General features: G+C 38.3%; 1 protein-coding gene across 1 annotated transcript in view; it reads right to left on the bottom strand.

Annotated features, from left to right (window-relative positions):
- ano3 (anoctamin 3) overlaps positions 1-24007 on the bottom strand; it is a gene marked incomplete at its 5' end in the record, with an annotated part of 47153 nt that extends 23146 nt beyond the window's left edge. The window contains 5 exon segments of the mRNA XM_087782675.1: positions 14257-14301; positions 18794-18894; positions 18957-19106; positions 19156-19289; positions 23792-24007. Of these exon segments, the coding sequence (XP_087638801.1) occupies positions 14257-14301; positions 18794-18894; positions 18957-19106; positions 19156-19289; positions 23792-24007 (646 nt within the window).
- Positions 24008-25000: the final 993 nt, after the last annotated feature.

Below are 25000 nucleotides of genomic sequence, written 5' to 3'. Positions count from 1 at the left end.
TGTTTATTGATCGTGTTAATCATCAACTGGTGTGACTCACAGTAACCTGTCAATCACTGACACTGATGGAGATAATGTTATAGACTTTATGGTTAATTCCATGGAAAAGGAGAATTCATTGTTTGATAATCAGTTTTAAATTGAAATACATCTTCTCTGTGTAGGAATAATGATACTGTATTGATTGAAGAATTGTTAAAGTTACAGTTTTTATAGTTGTTGTTCTAAGAATTTGCAATTGTAAACATTTCCTTAGAACAATTCAATGTGCTGTGTTATGTTTTTACTTTTGTGTTGTTTTACTACAAAAGAGCTCGTATACTTTTTCTTCTACAAAATATAATGAAAAATCTCGAATAATGCAGACTTTAAAGTAAAAGGTATTTTAACCTTGTTTTGTTTTTTTATCGTAATGACAAAACGACTAAAGAGAAACACAACAAAGGGTTAAGAAAAGTTTAGATTTTATTTTTCTTACAGTTTCTGTATCAAACGATTTACACGACAATAACTTTGTAACTTTTAATGGTTTTCTCAACACGATGATGGAAACATTTTTAATGTTTATCAAGGCTATGATTGTTTTTTGGAATTGTAGGTTTTTAAAATAGTTTATAAATGGTTTATTGTTTTGGTTTTATAGAATAGTGTCAAGACACTTTGTTCAAAGTTAGTCATTCAAAATGAATGTCAATGTCTAAGATGTTTTAGTTTGTCTAACGTTCACATCAAGAAGTTTAAGGTTGTTGTTAAAAGCTTATGGTGCTGAAATGAAGATCAACATCATCGCACTGATGAAGATGTGAAAACTTTGCAGAAAGTTTTGTAAACCATTATTTTTTCCCCATTGTGTTTGACTTTATGTGGTTCAAAAACAAACATGAACAACATAGTTGCTCATCCTAGATGATGAGAACAGAAACAATAGTGTGTGTTTAGAGTGAACAACCTGAAGACTGGGTGGTTCAAGGAACCTTCTTCATCATGACCCCTGACCCTGGTGTGAAACTAGTGTGAGAACAACTATTTTATGAGATTTTTCCATCTTACTTCAGGAACAAGAATTGTTAGACAGTGTTTCATGATATTAGAAGTGTAACAGAGCTCCGTCATGTCAGAGGATGGAAGGAAGTAGTCATTAAAAAAACTCAACATCTCAAAACAGTCTTTGGATCCTATAACAGTGGAAGCTAAAGGTCTTTGGAGTCATCGAGCTCTCATTTCCACCAAAGCAGATTAGTAAAGAGTAATAGGGATAGAAATGTGTTGGATTTCCACCCCCTTAACTTATGGGTTTACGGCGCTTAAATATCAAAATCGATATCCAAATTAAATCATAGAAACAAAGGAGGAATAGTTTGGCGAACAGTGAATGGATACGGTTGTGGAACCGATGAGTCGACTTCTATTTCAGCTGCGACTCAACCACCGTCTTTGGACAGCATTTGACATCGGAGTTTTTTTGTTGGTTTGTTTTTTAAAGGCGACTGCATGAGTGATTTTTCGCAAGACGTGAATTGGAGGATTCAGAAAGGGAAAGTTATGATTCAGAGTCTAATCCTACCCGTCAGTGAGGAACCACCGACTGCAACACACGGCACCGAACAGTCGATATAGACTCAATAACACTTTTATGTTTTTCACCTTAAAGACGCATGTCGCCTGATGCAATGGCTGCGATTATTAAAGAAATGGTCAGCTGGAACAAAAGGATCAGAAGGATGGCTTTGACCTGGACTTAATATATCTACCCAAACATCATAGCTATGGTTTCTCTTACCAGCCAGACGACAAAAAGAAAAAAATGTGGCTTTTGCTATTCAGAGTATGAAGAACACAAAATGGCGACCCAAGCTAGCCGAAGGCTCATGAGTGGCAAAGTGAGTGTTCCGAAGTGCATAGTGGAACTTGACGAGTGCTCATCAAGCCTAACCCTAACACTAACCCTAACCCTAACCCTAACCCTAACCCGTGTGGCAACGGAGGCATGTGTGTGGATGAAGAGAACAGATTTCACTGTCAATGTCCTGAGGGATTCAAACCACCGTACTGTTACTCCCAGATGGACTAGTGTGGCAGCAGCCCCTGTGTTCATGGGTCATGCAGAGATGCAGGGTGGTGGCTAACTCCAAGGAGAGCTACGAGCTACGCTACTTCCAGGATGAAGAGGAAGAAGAAGAGGATTTCTGGATCCTTGAAGACAGCCACAGGGACGCTCTTAGGGACCCACCAACTGCAACACACGGCACCGAACAGTCGATATAGACTCAATAACACTTCTTTTTTTTTTCACCTTAAAGACGCATGTCGCCTGATGCAATGGCTGCGATTATTAAAGAAATGGTCAGCCGGAAAAAAGGATCAGAAGGATGGCTTTGACCTGGACTTAATATATATACCCAAACATCATAGCTATGGTTTCTCTTACCAGCCAGACGACAAAAAGAAAAAAATGTGGCTTTTGCTATTCGGAGTATGAAGAACAAAAAATGGCGACTCAAGCTAGCCGAAGGCTCATGAGTGGCAAAGTGAGTGTTCGGAAGTGCAACGTGGAACTTGACGAGTGCTCATCAAGCCTAACCCTAACCCTAACACTAACCCTAACCCTAACCCTAACCCGTGTGGCAACGGAGGCATGTGTGTGGATGAAGAGAACAGATTTCACTGTCAATGTTCTGAGGGATTCAAACCACCGTACTGTTACTCCCAGATGGACTAGTGTGGCAGCAGCCCCTGTGTTCATGGGTCATGCAGAGATGCAGGGTGGTGGCTAACTCCAAGGAGAGCTACGAGCTACGCTACTTCCAGGATGAAGAGGAAGAAGAGGATTTCTGGATCCTTGAAGACAGCCACAGGGACGCTCTTAGGGACCCACCAACTGCAACACACGGCACCGAACAGTCGATATAGACTCAATAACACTTTTTTTTTTTTTCACCTTAAAGACGCATGTCGCCTGATGCAATGGCTGCGATTATTAAAGAAATGGTCAGCCGGAAAAAAGGATCAGAAGGATGGCTTTGACCTGGACTTTATATATCTACCCAAACATCATAGCTATGGTTTCTCTTACCAGCCAGACGACAAAAAGAAAAAAATGTGGCTTTTGCTATTCAGAGTATGAAGAACAAAAAACGGCGACCCAAGCTAGCCGAAGGCTCATGAGTGGCAAAGTGAGTGTTCCGAAGTGCAAGGTGGAACTTGACGAGTGCTCATCAACCCTAACCCTAACCCTAACACTAACCCTAACCCTAACCCGTGTGGTAACGGAGGCATGTGTGTGGATGAAGAGAACGGATTTCACTGTCAATGTCCTGAGGGATTCAAACCACCGTACTGTTACTCCCAGATGGAAGAGTGTGGCAGCAGCCCCTGTGTTCATGGGTCATGCAGAGATGCAGGGTGGTGGCTAACTCCAAGGAGAGCTACGAGCTACGCTACTTCCAGATTAATCAGGATGAAGAGGAAGAAGAAGAGGATTTCTGGATCCTGGAAGACAGCCACAGGGACGCCTGGGTGCACACCCAAGGATTGAAAGAAGGAAAATGCAGGAAATCGGAGAACCCACATGGAGAGAAGTCCAGGACATTGTACAAAAAGCCAGGTCCGCATCTGCCCCAGGACCTAGCGCCATACCCTACAAGGTATACAAGAAATGCCCTAACCTCCTCCACAGGTTATAGAGGCTGATGAGGAGGATATGGTTGAAAAGCGTAATACCACTACTGGAGAACTCCTCAGAAATCAGCCAGTTCCGTACTATCGGACTACCAAGTGTCTAATGCAAAATATTCTTCCCATTCCTGGCAAGGACAATGACAGCGTTTATGGTGAAAAACAAGTACATCGATTAGTCGATACAGAAGGGAGGCATAGCAGGCTTCTCCGGATGCTTGGAGCAGACTGGGATCTAGTGTTGTGTCGTTCGAAAGAACAAATCTTTTGAGTGAACGTACTGAACCACATCACTTCAATAAGTGATTCGTTCCTTTCTCAGTTCAGTTGAACTCACTCAGCCGCAATCGTGCCGGTGGTAGGGATTCTATGACTCGCTTAACTATTGAATGATTCTATGACTCGCATCCTCGGCATCAGCGAACGACGCAGCTACTAGTGGGGGAGGAGGGGGAGAGGGACTTCGCTACAGAACATTTAGTTTTTAAGGATTTCTTAATTTAATATTTGTTTTTACTTAAACAAGGCCTTTTTTAATTTATTGTTGATTGCATTTAAGTTTATCTCAAGATCTTCTCTATTTGCTGAATTTCTCACGAATGTCTACAGTATGTACTGGTCCTTGTCCGTGAACGCACCAGGCTTCCTTTTTTTTTTTTTGCATTGTCCCTCAAGTGCAGTGAATGTGAACATCGGGTCTGAATCATTAAACCTAGTAACGGATTGTTTGGCTGCGTTCAGGAAGTAGGAGAAATTGCAGTCAGGGCTCCATAAGCCCCGAGTTAGTGATTTGGTGAATGAACGAACTGAACAAATCTTTTGAACAAATCCTTTTAATGAACTGATTCTAGTGATTCAGTACAGTCAAAAGAACTGTCGATCCCATCACTACCGGGATCCTCAGTGAGTTGATCCGGGAGGCCAAGGAGAGCAAATGGAACCTACCAGTAATCTGGCTCGACTTGGACATTGCATATGGATCCCCGACAATATCGGTGCAATTATAGCCAGCTATTTTAGGGTATTCAAGTTACGGTTCCAGACTGACAAATACACAACCAGATGGCAGGACCTGGACAAGGGAATAGTGACAGGGTGCACCATCTCCCCAATCTTGTTTGTTATGGGAATGAACCTGCTAATAACAGCTGCAGGTAAGGAATCTAGAGGGCCAATGATGGAGTCTGGAGTCAGCCAACCTCCAATAAGAAGCTTTATGGATGACTTTACCATAACAACGGCAACCCACATAGAAGCAAGATGGATCCTGAAGGCACTCAACGACATGGCATCGTGGGCTCGAATGAAATTCAAACCAAAAAAGTCTAGGAGCATGGTGATCAAGTATGGCAGAGTTAATTAAGGAGAACCCCATCAAGTGCCTTGGAAAATGGTACGAAACATCCCTTAACTACAGAACCAATGTTTCCAGGATTGAAAAGCAGGCTGAGGAATGGCTGAAAAGGATTGACGGATCAGGCCTGCCAGCCAAGTTCAAGGCTTGGCTCTTCCAGCTCGGCCTGATACCCAGACTCTTGTGGCTACTGACAATCTACGAAGTGGCAATGACATCAGTAGAAGGAATCGAAAGGCGAGTGAACAGGCAACTGCGGATGTGGTTGGGTGTTTCTCCAAGCTTCACGTCAGTAGGGCTCTACAACAGGTCTGGCCAGTTTCAAATACCCCAGTCTGAGTTGATTCACTATTGCAAAAATGATGTAGACATCCTTAGGAAAGGATGCATGTCCTTCAGGAAAGAATTTTTCGAAGAGACACAAGTTGATCCTTTCACTTGTATTACCATTGCATCCGCTTGTATGAAGGTGTTTCAAACAAACTGGGGTGCTACTCTGTGGATGGTTATGCAGAGGTTGATGGTGTTAAACATGTGTTGGAATTTTATGAATGTTTTTTTCATGGTTGCCCTCGATGCCTGATCACAATGATCTGCCCCTAACACAAAATACTTATGGGGAAATGTATGCAGCAACTATGGAAAGAGAGCAGGTGTTAAAAATTACCTTTGGTGTTCAAATCACACACATCCGGCAACATGACTGGCATGACAACATGACTTTTTTTCACCAACAAGTTTAACATATGAGTAGTTAAACATTTTCAATGCATCAATCGAGTTGACAACACTCTTTAAAATACTATAGGGAGAAGTTCAGTTGATTCACATTGTGACATCGTCTTCTTATTAAACATTGCTGACGTTTTTTCACAAAGTTGTACACCATGAGATCATTTTTCATAGTGTCACCATACATTCCTAGTACTTTGTTGAAGTCAAAGTACATCTTTTAATTGTTGATTATGGTATTTGACGGTGTGTTCGTGATCGTCGAGGACCTTTAAAATATCTCAAGGGTAATGAGCAAAGTGGGGGAAGATACCAAAACAGTCATAGAATGTTGACCCACCATCTTCTTCAAGTGTTAATGCAAGCCAGTGTGATCCTGGTTTTCGAGCAGGGTGCGTGTTGACGATAAAATATGCGAGTAGTCTGAGAGACGATGTATCTGAGGGTAGTTGGTCTGAAGGAAAGACACGCTGAATACACGTCCAATGAGTCTTTGCATTAGATCTTGTATTTAAAGGGTGTCCATTTTTAAATTTTTTCATATAATCCACCTGCACCTGTCTCTTGGCATCAATCTCTAACATTGAATCGTAGCAAGCATACACGACTAAAGTCACGGTGTGAGGTTATGGCTCTGAATCTCATTTCCAGTCTCAAGTTTCCATTCGAAATGACAGAAATAACGTTGTTGTCATCAGACGGATTCAAATTGAATACAAATAATGAATTGTCAAACACTTGCATAATGTTGTCTTTGGTCACCTCCATCGGTGTCATTTTAATACTTTTATGACAGCTATAGTTATAACTTTTCACCAGATCTTGTAACGCATCGATGTAACGTAGAGTGTTGTTAGCTGTAAAGTACCTACACATTCTACCTTTTAAAGTTTGGTTATAACTTTCAATCACAGAGGCTTTAGCTACGCCGGCTGTGGAAAAATGATTGATTCCGTGTTTTACCATTAATCCTTTAAAATTCTTGTTGACAAATTGTTCTCCATCATCCGTCTGTAGTTAACAGGAATTTCACTTTCTTGTAGTACAGAAGCAAATGCATTTACCGTTTCAACAGCCAAATTTTGTTTTAAAACACAAATATAGTTAATAAATAATTGTAACCTTCATTATATTCGGATAAAGCTTGCATGTCGCACAAATTTTCTTGGAATTGGTAGCGTGGTTTTGCTACAAAAACCCTATGAAAGGAGAACAAGATGAAATAATGAATGTAGAGACATTTATAATAAAATATCTTAGAAAATGTAAAATAACTCAATGACATAATATAATGAATATATTATTTGTATCTTCATCTTCACATCTTCATTAAACTTTTATTATTCAAGTGTTTCAGTACAAGTTGCCCTTTTCTAACCTAACTTTCTGACCTCACTTGTCATAACTCATGTCTTTTTTTTTAAGTCGTTCATTCATCAGATCTTCATTTGGAGACAAAAATAATAAATAATAATTATCTGCATAAATACAAATTATTATGAATAAATAAACATATTGACCGTTTATTTATTCAAACTGATAGAAAACATACCAAAGATGTGAAATGACTAATAATGTTAAAGTCACTATATTATGTACATTTGACTTATAGTCATGTCATTTAATATTCTCAACTAATGTTACTATTGTAAAATTTTATAATGTAATTTAATAAGTCATTAAAAACTATTATTGAGATTGTTGTACATAATTAAATTAGCAGTGAATTCACTAAAGCAAAGTAAAAATAATGACTGAACTCATTTTTATCTGATCATGTTAAAGTCTCCTCTTAAGCGAGAAAATCAGAGTCACAGTTTGCTGAGGCCCCTATAAATCCCACAAATGTGTGTGTGTGTGTAGGGTCCCCGCTATTATCAATGCCACGCCCCCTTTTCTAAAGTCTCCAGATCTAAAGCAAGAAAATCAGAGTCACAGTTTGTTGAGGTCCCTCTAAATCCCACAGATGTGTGTGTGTGTGTAGGGTCCCCGCTATTATCAATGCCACGCCCCCTTTTCTAAAGTCTCCAGATCTTAAACAAGAAAATCCGAGTCACAGTTTGTTGAGGTTCCTATAAATCCCACAAATGTGTGTGTGTGTGTGTGTCAGGTCCCCGCTATTATCAATGCCATCCGTCTCTACATCTCTACATTAATTATTTCATCTTGTCCTTCTTTTCATCTGTCTCTACATTCATCTTTCCATCTTATTGTTCTTCCATCTGTCTCTACATTCATCATTCCATCTTGTTCTTCTTTCATCTGTTTTTACATTCATAATTTAATCTTGTTCTGCTTTCATCTGTCACTACATTCATCATTTAATGAATGATCATTTAATCTTGTTCTGCTTTCATCTGTCACTACATTCATCATTTAATGAATGATCATTTAATCTTGTTCCTCCTTTTCATCTGTCTCTACATTCATCATTCCATCTTCTTCTCCTTTTCATCTTTCTCTACATTCATCATTCCATCTTGTTCCTCTTTCATCTGTCTCTACATTCATCATTCCATCTTGTTCTGCTTTCATCTGTCTCTACATTCATCACTCCATCTTGTTCTGCTTTCATCTGTCTCTACATTCTTCTTTTAATCTTGTTCTTCTTTCATCTGTCTCTACATTCATCATTTAATCATGTTCTTCTGTCATCTGTCTCTACATTCATCATTCCATCTTGTTCTGCTTTCACCTGTCTCTACATTCATCATTTAATCTTGTCCCCTTTTCATCTATCTCTACAGTCATTATTTCATCTTGTCCTCTTTTTCATCTGTCTCTACATTCATCATTCCATCTTGTTCTCCTTTCATCTGTCTCTTCATTCATCATTTCATCTTGTTATTAAATCATGAATGTAGAGACAGATGAAAGAAGAACAAGATGAAATGGTGAATGTAGAGACAGATGATGAAAGAAGAACAAGATGGAATGATGAATGTAGAGACAGATGAAAAGGTGGACTCGATGAAAAACTGAATGTCGAGACAGATGAAAGGAGAACAAGATTAAATGATGAATGTAGAGACAGATGAGAAGAAGAACAAGATTAAATGATAAATGTAGAGACGGATGAAAGGAAGAGCAAGATGGAATGATGAATGAAGAGACAGGTGAAAGGAGAACAAGATTAAATGATGAATGTAGAGACAGATGAAAAGAAGAACAAGATTAAATGATGAATGTAGAGACGGATGAAAAGGAGAACAAGATGGAACAATGAATGAAGAGACGGATGAAAAGGAGAACAAGATTAAACAATGAATGTAGAGACAGATGAAAGGAGAACAAGATTAAGAGATGCATGTAGAGATGGATGTAAAATATTATAATGTAATTTAATAAGTTATTAAAAACTATTATTGAGAATTGCTGTACATATTTAAATTAGCAGTGAATTCACTAAAGCAAAGTAAAAATAATGACTGAACTCATTTTTATCTGATCAGGTTAAAGTCTCCTCTAAAGCAAGAAAATCAGAGGTCAGTTTGCTGAGGTCCCTTTAAATTCCACTAATGCGTGTGTGTGTGTGTCAGGTCCCCACTATTATCAATGCCACGCCCCCTTTTCTAAAGTCTCTAGATCTTAAGCCAGAAAATCAGAGTCACAGTTTGTTGAGGTCCCTCTAAATCCCACAAATGTGTGTGTGTGTGTCAGGTCCCCGCTATTATCAATGCCATCCGTCTCTACATTCATCATTTCATCTTGTCCTCCTTTTCATCTGTCTCTTCATTCATCATTCCATCTTGTTTGTCTTTCATCTGTCTCTACATTCATCATTCCATCGTGTTCTTCTTTCATCTGTCTCTACATTCATTTTTTCATCTTGCCCACCTTTTCATTTGTCTCTACATCCATCATTTAATCTTATTCTTTAATCTGTCTCTAAATGTATCATTCCATCTTGTTCTGCTTTCATCTGTATCTACATTCATTATTCAAGCTTGTTCTTCTTTCATCTGAATCTAAATTCATCATTCCATCTTGTTCTTATTTCATCTGTCTCTACATTCATCATTTAATCTTGTCCTCCTTTTCATCTATCTCTACAATCGTTTTTTTATCTTGTCCTCCTTTTCATCCGTCTCTACATTCATCATTCATCATGATTTTTCATTGACAAAATTAAATTGATCAAAGAGAAAATCTCTCCCCCTTTGTGTGGAACCCCTGCTGTCCCTGAGCCCCTCTTGGTCTTCCTTCAGTGCTGTATCTCTGGGTGACATTTCGGCACTAGTGAACAAGATGAAACCCTCCTCTTGCTCAGATAACGTCCTTCCTTGTAGGCTTTTTATCAAAGTATTTGATGTAATTTGCCCCTGGGTTACCAATATGGTGAACCTCTCCCTTTCCACAGGGGTTTTTCCCAATGCCCAATTGGATCTGTCCTCAGCCTTTGACACAGTTGATCACCAGATCCTGCTGAGAAGACTGAGGGATGAAGACTGTCTGGGTCTGTGTTAGAATGGTTCTCATCTTACCTTTCTGGGCGCAGTTTTAGTGTATCTGCCAATCAAATGAGGTCTGAATCGGCAGATCTGTTGTGTGGAGTCCCTCAAGGTTCTGTTCTGCGTCCTTTAATGTTTTTGCTGTACTTGATTCCCCTCGGTAAAATCATTCAGAGATTTCCTGATGTTTCTTATCACATGTTTGCTGATGACATCCAGCTCTACTGCTCTGTTGATCCAACTGAGCCCCAGAGGCTGAACTTAGTCAATTGTTGCTAGAAATCAAACAATGAGTGAAAACACTTTGAAGCTAAATGTGGACAAAACTGAAACTCTGGTGATTGTTGATGATAAAGTTCAGGGTTGAGTCAGTACTTGAGTGACTTATGTCAGTCTGTCAAACTGAGCCTGAGAAACCTGGGTGTTGTATTTGATAAAGACAAGTCTCTTGTTCGACACTGTAGAAAACTGACCAGAAACTGTTTCCTTCAACTGAGAAAAATCTCTAAATTTAGCAAAATGTTGTCGGAACATGATCTGGATCTTATAATCCATGCGTTTGTTTCTTCTCGTCTGGACTATTGTAACAGTTTGTTTTCATGTCTTAACAAGAAGGATCGTCTCGTCTGCAGTTGATTCAGAATTCTGAGCCGCTCTAGTAGAAGAACTCACATTTCTCCTTCAAACTCTTCACTGGCTTCCAGTTTCTTTCAGGATCAACTTTAAAATTCTGGTTCTTACTTTCAGATCTATTCATGGTCAGACCTTCATGATCTGATCCAGACTTACACCCCAGCTCGGGCTCTGAGGTCTGTGAGTCAGAATCTAGTGATGGTTCCTGAACACAGTTCAGGACCAGAGGAGAGAAATCTTTTCAGGCTGTTGCTCCTAAGCTTTGGAACAATCTTCTCTCTCTTTGTGTTTGATGATCTACTGACTCCTTTAAGAAACATCTGTGTTTGATGATCTACTGACTCCTTCAAGAAACATCTGTGTTTGATGATCTACTGACTCCTTCAAGAAACATCTGTGTTTGATGATCTACTGACTCCTTCAAGAAACATCTGTGTTTGATGATCTACTGACTCCTTCAAGAAACATCTGTGTTTGATGATCTACTGACTCCTTCAAGAAACATCTGTGTTTGATGATCTACTGACTCCTTCAAGAAACATCTGTGTTTGATGATCTACTGACTCCTTCAAGAAACATCTGTGTTTGATGATCTACTGACTCCTTCAAGAAACATCTGTGTTTGATGATCTACTGACTCCTTCAAGAAACATCTGTGTTTGATGATCTACTGACTCCTTCAAGAAACATCTGTGTTTGATGATCTACTGACTCCTTCAAGAAACATCTGTGTTTGATGATCTACTGACTCCTTCAAGAAACATCTGTGTTTGATGATCTACTGACTCCTTCAAGAAACATCTGTGTTTGATGATCTACTGACTCCTTCAAGAGACATCTGTGTTTGATGATCTACTGACTCCTTCAAGAAACATCTGTGTTTGATGATCTACTGACTCCTTTAAGAAACATCTGTGTTTGATGATCTACTGACTCCTTTAAGAAACATCTGTGTTTGATGATCTACTGACTCCTTTAAGAAACATCTGTGTTTGATGATCTACTGACTCCTTCAACAAACATCTGTGTTTGATGATCTACTGACTCCTTCAAGAAACATCTGTGTTTGATGATCTACTGACTCCTTTAAGAAACATCTGTGTTTGATGATCTACTGACTCCTTCAAGAAACATCTGTGTTTGATGATCTACTGACTCCTTTAAGAAACATCTGTGTTTGATGATCTACTGACTCCTTTAAGAAACATCTGTGTTTGATGATCTACTGACTCCTTCAACAAACATCTGTGTTTGATGATCTACTGACTCCTTCAAGAAACATCTGTGTTTGATGATCTACTGACTCCTTCAAGAAACATCTGTGTTTGATGATCTACTGACTCCTTCAAGAAACATCTGTGTTTGATGATCTACTGACTCCTTCAAGAAACATGTGTGTTTGATGATCTACTGACTCCTTCAAGAAACATGTGTGTTTGATGATCTACTGACTCCTTCAAGAAACATGTGTGTTTGATGATCTACTGACTCCTTCAAGAAACATGTGTGTTTGATGATCTACTGACTCCTTCAAGAAACATGTGTGTTTGATGATCTACTGACTCTTTCAAAAAACATCTTAAGACCTTTTTATTTGTTCAGGCTTTTCCTTGATTTTCTGGAACTCCTGATGTGTTCTCAGTATTATCTTGACCTTTAAAGTATATACTTTATTGAATATTGTTTTGTTTGTTTAAGCGCTTTGTGACCCTGGTCTGGAAAAGGGCTATATAAATAAAAATTACTTACCTACTTACAGATGATAGCAGGACAAGATGAAATGATAAATGTAGAGACAGATAAAAAGGAGAAGTTTTTCATTGCAAGTTGACCTTTTTGACCTCACGGGTCGGTGACTGAACTCGTCTGACTCATCTCGTTTTTTAAGTCGTTCATGCATCAGATCTTCATTTGGAAAAAAAATAATTAAAAAAAATAATAATCATCTGAATAATTACACATTATTATGAATTAATAAAAATATTGACTGTTGTTTATTTATTCAAACTGATACAAAACATACCAAAGATGTAAAATGACTAATTATGTATATTTAACTTGTCGTGTCATTTAATATTTTCAAAAAATGTTGGTATTGTAAAATATTATAATATAATTTAATAAATTAATAAAAACTATTATTGAGATTGTTGTACATATTTAAATTAGCAGTGAATTCACTAAAACAAAGTAAAAGTAATGACTGAACTCATTTTTATCTGATCAGGTTAAAGTCTCCAGATCTTAAGCAAGAAAATCCGAGTCACAGTTTGTTGAGGTCCCTATAAATCCCAAAAATTGTGTGTGTGTGTCAGGTCCCCGCTATTATCAATGCCACGCCCCCTTTTTTAAACGAGCCAATCAGAGAAGAGACCGTTTTTTTGCTCAGAAAAGGCGCAATTGTGTATAATTGTGTATGAAAGTGCAGTTCCACGATTGTACAGAGTGGCCACTGTGTTATACACAAAATACACAGAAAAACAGGTGAGGTGAATAATAAGGTCTTGCTCTAAAAAAGAGAGGGATGATAGTTTAGAGCCTCCTGAGCAAGAATATGTTGTTTGAATTACGGGGACTTCGGGTAGGTCCCCCTAATTCACCTAGGTCCCCAGAGCGTCGGTAAAAAAACTGGTACAAAAGCCCCGTAATTCACCAAAACCAACACACAAACACAAACACACACACACACACACACACACACACACACACACACACACACAGGGAGGAGAGCGGAGTACCAGGAGTAAACACAGGTCTGAACCTTCTCACACGTGTGTGTTTTAATGAGGTTCATCTACACAATGTTACACAACATTGAATTGTTGACAACTGTGCGGCGCTGACCTTGTGTTGCTCAAAGGCAGAAGAGATTATCTGTGAACCTGCTGTGAGGACGAGTGTCCAGAGATTAACTGATGTCGTCACGGCGACAGAAACAACATCAAGTCGCCGCTTGTTAATGTTCACCAGGATTTGTCGATAAAGTTGAAAACAGGAACGATTGAGTTAAATATGAAAATACTTTCGATTTAATTTTGTCAACAACTTGATGCCAGAAGATGTTTAGAAACAACATGATTAAAATAAACTCGTTTGAAGAACATTTAAGATCTTTATTATAATCAGAAACAATAATCTAAGTTAATGTAAGTTTTTCCTCGTCAATGATTTACTCATTAATGAGTTGATGGTTAATGATCTGTTTCCAACTCGTGTGTCTTTGTTGTGAAAACTTGAAACAGCATTGAATTAAATCAAAGCTCATAAAACACAATAAAAACACAATAAAACACAATAAAACACAATAAAAACACAATAAAACACAATAAAACACAATAAAAACACAATAAAAACACAATAAAACACAATAAAACACAACAACAAACAAACCGAGAAACAGAAAATTCTTACCTGCCCAGAGTTTTACTTTTCCTGTCGTTGAAGTAGCATTTTTTTCTGCAGAAACATGAGTCATTAATCATTAATAATTATTAATTAATAATAATGAAGTATTTTCATGAACACATGTCACATAAGATCAACTCGATTATTAATGATTAATAATTCATTATTTTCATGAGGTCAGATTAGATGAACTTTAATAATTATTAATGATTAATAACATCTTCACGAGGTCAGATTAGATGAACTTTAATAATCATTAATGATTAATAACATCTTCACGAGGTCAGATTAGATGAACTTTAATAATTATTAATGATTAATAACATCTTCACGAGGTCAGATTAGATGAACTTTAATAATCATTAATGATTAATAACATCTTCACGAGGTCAGATTAGATGAACTTTAATAATTATTAATGATTAATAACATCTTCACGAGGTCAGATTAGATGAACTTTAATAATCATTAATGATTAATAACATCTTCACGAGGTCAGATTAGATGAACTTTATTAATTATTAATGATTAATAACATCTTCACGAGGTCAGATTAGATGAACTTTATTAATTATTAATGATTAATAACATCTTCACGAGGTCAGATTAGATGAACTTTAATAATCATTAATGATTAATAACATCTTCACGAGGTCAGATTAGATGAACTTTAATAATCATTAATGATTAATAACATCTTCACGAGGTCAGATTAGATGAACTTTAATAATCATTAATGATTAATAACATCTTCACGAGGTCAGATTATATGAACTTTAATAATCATTAATGATTAATAACATCTTCACGAGGTCAGATTAGATGAACTTTAATAATCATTAATGATTAATAACATCTTCACGAGGTCAGATTATATGAACTTTAATAATCATTAATGATTAATAACATCTTCACGAGGTCAGATTAGATGAACTTTAATAATCATTAATGATTAATAACATCTTCACGAGGTCAGATTAGATGAACTTTAATAATCATTAATGATTAATAACATCTTCACGAGGTCAGATTAGATGAACTTTAATAATCATTAATGATTAATAACATCTTCACGAGGTCAGATTAGATGAACTTTATTAATTATTAATGATTAATAACATCTTCACAAGGTCAGATTAGATGAACTTTAATAATTATTAATGATTAATAACATCTTCACGAGGTCAGATTAGATGAACTTTAATAATCATTAATGATTAATAACATCTTCACGAGGTCAGATTAGATGAACTTTAATAATTATTAATGATTAATAACATCTTCACGAGGTCAGATTAGATGAACTTTAATAATCATTAATGATTAATAACATCTTCACGAGGTCAGATTAGATGAACTTTAATAATCATTAATGATTAATAACATCTTCACGAGGTCAGATTAGATGAACTTTAATAATCATTAATGATTAATAACATCTTCACGAGGTCAGATTAGATGAACTTTAATAATCATTAATGATTAATAACATCTTCACGAGGTCAGATTAGATGAACTTTAATAATCATTAATGATTAATAACATCTTCACGAGGTCAGATTAGATGAACTTTAATAATCATTAATGATTAATAACATCTTCACGAGGTCAGATTAGATTAACTTTAATAATCATTAATGATTAATAACATCTTCACGAGGTCAGATTAGATGGACTTTAATAATTATTAATGATTAATAACATCTTCACGAGGTCAGATTAGATGAACTTTAATAATCATTAATGATTAATAACATCTTCACGAGGTCAGATTAGATGGACTTTAATAATCATTAATGATTAATAACATCTTCACGAGGTCAGATTAGATGAACTTTAATAATCATTAATGATTAATAACATCTTCACGAGGTCAGATTAGATGAACTTTAATAATCATTAATGATTAATAACATCTTCACGAGGTCAGATTAGATTAACTTTAATAATCATTAATGATTAATAACATCTTCACGAGGTCAGATTAGATGGACTTTAATAATTATTAATGATTAATAACATCTTCACGAGGTCAGATTAGATGAACTTTAATAATCATTAATGATTAATAACATCTTCACGAGGTCAGATTAGATGAACTTTAATAATCATTAATGATTAATAACATCTTCACGAGGTCAGATTAGATGAACTTTAATAATCATTAATGATTAATAACATCTTCACGAGGTCAGATTAGATGAACTTTAATAATCATTAATGATTAATAACATCTTCACGAGGTCAGATTAGATGGATTTTAATAATCATTAATGATTAATAACATCTTCACGAGGTCAGATTAGATGAACTTTAATAATCATTAATGATTAATAACATCTTCACGAGGTCAGATTAGATGGACTTTAATAATCATTAATGATTAATAACATCTTCACGAGGTCAGATTAGATGGATTTTAATAATCATTAATGATTAATAACATCTTCACGAGGTCAGATTAGATGAACTTTAATAATCATTAATGATTAATAACATCTTCACGAGGTCAGATTAGATGAACTTTAATAATCATTAATGATTAATAACATCTTCACGAGGTCAGATTAGATGAACTTTAATAATCATTAATGATTAATAACATCTTCACGAGGTCAGATTAGATGAACTTTAATAATCATTAATGATTAATAACATCTTCACGAGGTCAGATTAGATTAACTTTAATAATCATTAATGATTAATAACATCTTCACGAGGTCAGATTAGATGAACTTTAATAATCATTAATGATTAATAACATCTTCACGAGGTCAGATTAGATGAACTTTAATAATCATTAATGATTAATAACATCTTCACGAGGTCAGATTAGATGAACTTTAATAATCATTAATGATTAATAACATCTTCACGAGGTCAGATTAGATGGACTTTAATAATTATTAATGATTAATAACATCTTCACGAGGTCAGATTAGATGAACTTTAATAATCATTAATGATTAATAACATCTTCACGAGGTCAGATTAGATGAACTTTAATAATCATTAATGATTAATAACATCTTCACGAGGTCAGATTAGATGAACTTTAATAATCATTAATGATTAATAACATCTTCACGAGGTCAGATTAGATGAACTTTATTAATCATTAATGATTAATAACATCTTCACGAGGTCAGATTAGATGAACTTTAATAATTATTAATGATTAATAACATCTTCACGAGGTCAGATTAGATGAACTTTAATAATCATTAATGATTAATAACATCTTCACGAGGTCAGATTAGATGGATTTTAATAATCATTAATGATTAATAACATCTTCACGAGGTCAGATTAGATGAACTTTAATAATCATTAATGATTAATAACATCTTCACGAGGTCAAATTAGATGAACTTTAATAATCATTAATGATTAATAACATCTTCACGAGGTCAGATTAGATGAACTTTAATAATCATTAATGATTAATAACATCTTCACGAGGTCAGATTAGATGAACTTTAATAATCATTAATGATTAATAACATCTTCACGAGGTCAGATTAGATGAACTTTAATAATCATTAATGATTAATAACATCTTCACGAGGTCAGATTAGATGAACTTTAATAATCATTAATGATTAATAACATCTTCACGAGGTCAGATTAGATGAACTTTAATAATCATTAATGATTAATAACATCTTCACGAGGTCAGATTAGATGAACTTTAATAATCATTAATGATTAATAACATCTTCACGAGGTCAGATTAGATTAACTTTAATAATCATTAATGATTAATAACATCTTCACGAGGTCAGATTAGATGAACTTTAATAATCATTAATGATTAATAACATCTTCACGAGGTCAGATTAGATGAACTTTAATAATCATTAATGATTAATAACATCTTCACGAGGTCAGATTAGATGGACTTTAATAATTATTAATGATTAATAACATCTTCACGAGGTCAGATTAGATGAACTTTAATAATCATTAATGATTAATAACATCTTCACGAGGTCAGATTAGATGAACTTTAATAATCATTAATGATTAATAACATCTTCACGAGGTCAGATTATATGAACTTTAATAATCATTAATGATTAATAACATCTTCACGAGGTCAGATTAGATGAACTTTAATAATCATTAATGATTAATAACATCTTCACGAGGTCAGATTAGATGAACTTTAATAATCATTAATGATTAATAACATCTTCACGAGGTCAGATTAGATGAACTTTAATAATCATTAATGATTAATAACATCTTCACGAGGTCAGATTAGATGAACTTTAATAATCATTAATGATTAATAACATCTTCACGAGGTCAGATTAGATGAACTTTAATAATCATTAATGATTAATAACATCTTCACGAGGTCAGATTAGATGAACTTTAATAATCATTAATGATTAATAACATCTTCACGAGGTCAGATTAGATGAACTTTAATAATCATTAATGATTAATAACATCTTCACGAGGTCAGATTAGATGAACTTTAATAATCATTAATGATTAATAACATCTTCACGAGGAGGTCATGGACCTCTGGTACCTGAAAGGCATCCTGATGTTCATCTGCTCGGCGTACTTGCACAGCGTGTCCCAGGGCGCGTGGATCTTCACGAACATGATGTCGTTGTTGGTCAGCGAAGGCTTGAAGAGACGTTTCCAAGTTGAAGAACATCTGATGATGTTTGGAACGTTTGCTCCAGTACCTCCTTCTCCAGCATGAGACCTTCAGCGCGCAGGTTCTTCTCGAAGGTGCTCCTCTTCTCCACCTGAGGGCTGGACTTCTTGTACACCAGGATGTAGTCGATTCGCTTCTTCCCGTCTCGGAAATGAAGTCCTCCTGAGTCCGTCCTCCCCTGGAGCAGCAGCGTCAGATCTTCTCAGAACATCTTCAGAGTTTCTTACCTCGACTGAAGCAGATCCAGCTTCTAGTTCGGCGCGAGTCGTGGACTTCTTCTTCTGCTGCTGCGACTCATGGACTCTGGTGTCGCATGATGTCGCCTCCGACTCTTCTGTGTATCGATCCTTGTTGTCGTCAACTGTCAACACAACAGATACACAACAGTTGTCCTCGACTGCTCAACACAACAGATACACAACAGTTGTCCTCGACTGCTCAACACAACAGATACACAACAGTTGTCGTTGACTGCTCAACACAACAGATACACAGCAGTTGTCGTCGACTGCTCAACACAACAGATACACAACAGTTGTTGTTGACTGCTCAACACAACAGATACACAACAGTTGTTGTTGACTGCTCAACACAACAGATACACAACAGTTGTCCTCGACTGCTCAACACAACAGATACACAACAGTTGTCGTTGACTGCTCAACACAACAGATACACAACAGTTGTCCTCGACTGCTCAACACAACAGATACACAACAGTTGTCGTTGACTGCTCAACACAACAGATACACAGCAGTTGTCGTCGACTGCTCAACACAACAGATACACAACAGTTGTTGTTGACTGCTCAACACAACAGATACACAACAGTTGTCGTCGACTGCTCAACACAACAGATACACAACAGTTGTCGTCGACTGCTCAACACAACAGATACACAACAGTTGTCGTCGACTGCTCAACACAACAGATACACAACAGTTGTCGTCGACTGCTCAACACAACAGATACACAACAGGTGTCGTTGACTGCTCAACACAACAGATACACAGCAGTTGTCGTTGACTGCTCAACACAACAGATACACAACAGTTGTCATCGACTGCTCAACACAACAGATACACAACAGTTGTCGTTGACTGCTCAACACAACAGATACACAACAGTTGTCATCGACTGCTCAACACAACAGATACACAACAGTTGTCCTCGACTGCTCAACACAACAGATACACAACAGTTGTCGTTGACTGCTCAACACAACAGATACACAACAGTTGTCGTCGACTGCTCAACACAACAGATACACAACAGTTGTCCTCGACTGCTCAACACAACAGATACACAACAGTTGTCGTTGACTGCTCAACACAACAGATACACAACAGTTGTCGTTGACTGCTCAACACAACAGATACACAACAGTTGTCATCGACTGCTCAACACAACAGATACACAACAGTTGTCGTCGACTGCTCGACACAACAGATACACAACAGTTGTCGTCGACTGCTCAACACAACAGATACACAACAGTTGTCGTCGACTGCTCAACACAACAGATACACAACAGTTGTCGTTGACTGCTCAACACAACAGATACACAACAGGTGTCGTTGACTGCTCAACACAACAGATACACAAAAGTTGTCGTTGACTGCTCAACACAACAGATACACAACAGGTGTCGTCGACTGCTCAACACAACAGATACACAAAAGTTGTCGTTGACTGCTCAACACAACAGATACACAAAAGTTGTCGTTGACTGCTCAACACAACAGATACACAACAGGTGTCGTCGACTGCTCAACACAACAGATACACAAAAGTTGTCGTTGACTGCTCAACACAACAGATACACAACAGGTGTCGTCGACTGCTCAACACAACAGATACACAACAGTTGTCGTTGACTGCTCAACACAACAGATACACAACAGTTGTCGTCGACTGCTCAACACAACAGATACACAACAGTTGTCGTCGACTGCTCAACACAACAGATACACAACAGTTGTCGTCGACTGCTCAACACAACAGTTGTCGTCGACTGTTCAACACAACAGATACACAACAGTTGTCGTCGACTGCTCAACACAACAGATACACAACAGTTGTCGTTGACTGCTCAACACAACAGTTGTCGTCGACTGCTCAACACAACAGATACACAACAGTTGTCGTTGACTGCTCAACACAACAGATACACAACAGTTGTCGTCGACTGCTCAACACAACAGATACACAACAGTTGTTGTTGACTGCTCAACACAACAGATACACAACAGTTGTCGTCGACTGCTCAACACAACAGATACACAACAGTTGTCGTCGACTGCTCAACACAACAGATACACAACAGTTGTCGTCGACTGCTCAACACAACAGATACACAACAGTTGTCGTCGACTGCTCAACACAACAGATACACAACAGTTGTCGTCGACTGCTCAACACAACAGATACACAACAGTTGTCCTCGACTGCTCAACACAACAGATACACAACAGTTGTCCTCGACTGCTCAACACAACAGATACACAACAGTTGTCGTTGACTGCTCAACACAACAGATACACAACAGTTGTCGTCGACTGCTCAACACAACAGATACACAGCAGTTGTCGTTGACTGCTCAACACAACGGATACACAACAGTTGTCATCGACTGCTCAACACAACAGATACACAACAGTTGTCGTTGACTGCTCAACACAACAGATACACAACAGTTGTCGTTGACTGCTCAACACAACAGATACACAACAGTTGTCATCGACTGCTCAACACAACAGATACACAACAGTTGTCGTCGACTGCTCAACACAACAGATACACAACAGTTGTCCTCGACTGCTCAACACAACAGATACACAACAGTTGTCGTTGACTGCTCAACACAACAGATACACAACAGTTGTCGTTGACTGCTCAACACAACAGATACACAACAGTTGTCATCGACTGCTCAACACAACAGATACACAACAGTTGTCGTCGACTGCTCAACACAACAGATACACAACAGTTGTCGTCGACTGCTCAACACAACAGATACACAACAGTTGTCGTCGACTGCTCAACACAACAGATACACAACAGTTGTCGTTGACTGCTCAACACAACAGATACACAACAGGTGTCGTTGGAGCTGTCTGGAGCGGACACTCACCTCACCAACCGTCCACAGTTGGTGAGGACCCGGGATGGTGTTTCGAGGACTGTACTGTGCAGTGTAGGGGTCCCCCAGGGAACAGTGTTAGCACCGTTCCTCTTTTCACTGCACACTGCAGACTTCCAACACCTGTCTCCCACCAGTCACCTGCAGAAGTTCTCGGACGACTCCGCCATCGTCGGCCTCATTAGGGACGGGGATGACGGGTCGTACCGGGGACTTGTCCAGGACTTTGTTGACTGGTGCCTGGAAAACCACCTTCAGATCAACTCCAGCAAAACTAAGGAGTTGATCGTGGATTTCCGGCGGTGTCCCTCCATCTCCCCCTCACCACTGAACATCAGGGACAGGACATTGAGATTGTCACGACTTACAAGTTCCTGGGTGTTCACCTCAACAACCGCCTGGACTGGGTGGATAACACTGCTGCTCTTTATAAAAAAGGGCGGAGTAGACTCTACCTGCTCCGGAGGTTGAGGTCGTTTGGTGTCCAGGGGTCACTCCTGAAGTCCTTCTATGACTCAGTAGTGGCCTCTGCCATCTTCAACGGTGTGGTCTGCTGGGGGAGCAGCATGACAGCAAAGGATAGGGCTAAACTGGACAGCCTTATTAAGAAGGCCAGTTACGTCCTAGGGCGCCCCCTGGATCCTGTGGAGGAAGTGACTGGAGGGAGGATGCGGAGCAAGCTGGGCTCCATGAGGAGGAACTTGTCTCACCCTCTCCAGCACACACTGAGGGCATTGAGGAGCTCCATCAGTGATAGGATGCTCCATCCCAGGTGTGTGAGGGAGAGGTACCTCCTTCCTCCTGCTGCCATCAGACTCCACAACAAAAACACACCAAGATAACTATTTAACTGCACCTCTTGTTATTTATGTAAATATGATTGTGTAAATATTATATAGCGCAGATTTATCTTTTATTCCATTTAGATTTTATTTCTCGTTTTTATTTCTGGGTGTTTTTATTTCTCTTGCTGCTGTTAAACCGAATTTCCCCTCGCGGGACTAATAAAGGTTTTCTGATTCTGATTCTGATTCTGATTCTGGTTGACTGCTCAACACAACAGATACACAACAGTTGTCGTTGACTGCTCAACACAACAGATACACAACAGTTGTCGTTGACTGCTCAACACAACAGATACACAAAAGTTGTCGTTGACTGCTCAACACAACAGATACACAAAAGTTGTCGTTGACTGCTCAACAGAACAGATACACAACAGGTGTCGTCGACTGCTCAACACAACAGATACACAACAGTTGTCGTCGACTGCTCAACACAACAGATACACAACAGTTGTCGTTGACTGCTCAACACAACAGATACACAACAGTTGTCGTTGACTGCTCAACACAACAGATACACAACAGTTGTCGTCGACTGCTCAACACAACAGATACACAACAGTTGTCGTCATTGAGACTCAAAACCTTTGACTAAAGATTCAACAACAACGATGAGTTCAAGGTCAGTGTTTTATCTAAAGTCACTCTTTCATCTGATCTAAGCTCGAGAGTTTGAACCATCAGACGAACTCAACGACCTTCATCTGGTCTCACTGATGCTACTTTAACGTTTAAAGCTCATCAAACGTCTCGTGGATCAAACATCTTGTATCAACTCTTGACTGTCAAAGTGAAATAAACGTTTAAACTCTTAAAAAACATCAGTTCAATCCATTTATCCTGAAGGTCAAACGATAAGAGATGTTCCTTCACCTGTGCTGGTCTGAGCTGGAGGCAGGAGGCTGCAGGAGGTGCTGATGCTGGGACTGGAACCCTGGACTTCTGCTTTGGGCTCCGGGCTCGGAGGCACCGACAGGAAGTGGCTGAGGTTGACGGGGTGAGTCTGACTCTGGGCCAGACATGGCAGACTTCGGCGAGACGGCTTCAGGGTCTTGTCCTTCAAGATCTCGCTGATGCTGCTGTGCATGCCTGAGGAGCAGAGACGTGTTCTTCACACCTGGAACTGACTTCATGACACTTGTTCTTCACACCTGGAACTGACTTCATCACACTTGTTCTTCACACCTGGAACTGACTTCATCACACTTGTTCTTCACACCTGGAACTGACTTCATCACACTTGTTCTTCACACCTGGAACTGACTTCATCACACTTGTTCTTCACACCTGGAACTGACTTCATCACACTTGTTCTTCACACCTGGAACTGACTTCATCACACTTGTTCTTCACACCTGGAACTGACTTCATGACACTTGTTCTTCACACCTGGAACTGACTTCATCACACTTGTTCTTCACACCTGGAACTGACTTCATGACACTTGTTCTTCACACCTGGAACTGACTTCATCACACTGGTTCTTCACACCTGGAACTGACTTCATCACACTTGTTCTTCACACCTGGAACTGACTTCATCACACTTGTTCTTCACACCTGGAACTGACTTCATCACACTTGTTCTTCACACCTGGAACTGACTTCATCACACTTGTTCTTCACACCTGGAACTGACTTCATCACACTTGTTCTTCACACCTGGAACTGACTTCATCACACTTGTTCTTCACACCTGGAACTGACTTCATCACACTTGTTCTTCACACCTGGAACTGACTTCATCACACTTGTTCTTCACACCTGGAACTGACTTCATCACACTTGTTCTTCACACCTGGAACTGACTTCATCACACTTGTTCTTCACACCTGGAACTGACTTCATCACACTTGTTCTTCACACCTGGAACTGACTTCATCACACTTGTTCTTCACACCTGGAACTGACTTCATCACACTTGTTCTTCACACCTGGAACTGACTTCATCACACTTGTTCTTCACACCTGGAACTGACTTCATCACACTTGTTCTTCACACCTGGAACTGACTTCATGACACTGGTTCTTCACACCTGGAACTGACTTCATCACACTTGTTCTTCACACCTGGAACTGACTT

The sequence above is a fragment of the Callionymus lyra genome, unplaced genomic scaffold (assembly GCF_982586985.1).
Source record: "Callionymus lyra unplaced genomic scaffold, fCalLyr1.hap1.1 HAP1_SCAFFOLD_261, whole genome shotgun sequence".
Taxonomy (NCBI): Eukaryota; Metazoa; Chordata; class Actinopteri; order Syngnathiformes; family Callionymidae; genus Callionymus; species Callionymus lyra.
Note: the sequence above shows the minus strand (reverse complement) of the source record. Positions and strands in the feature narration are given on the sequence as shown.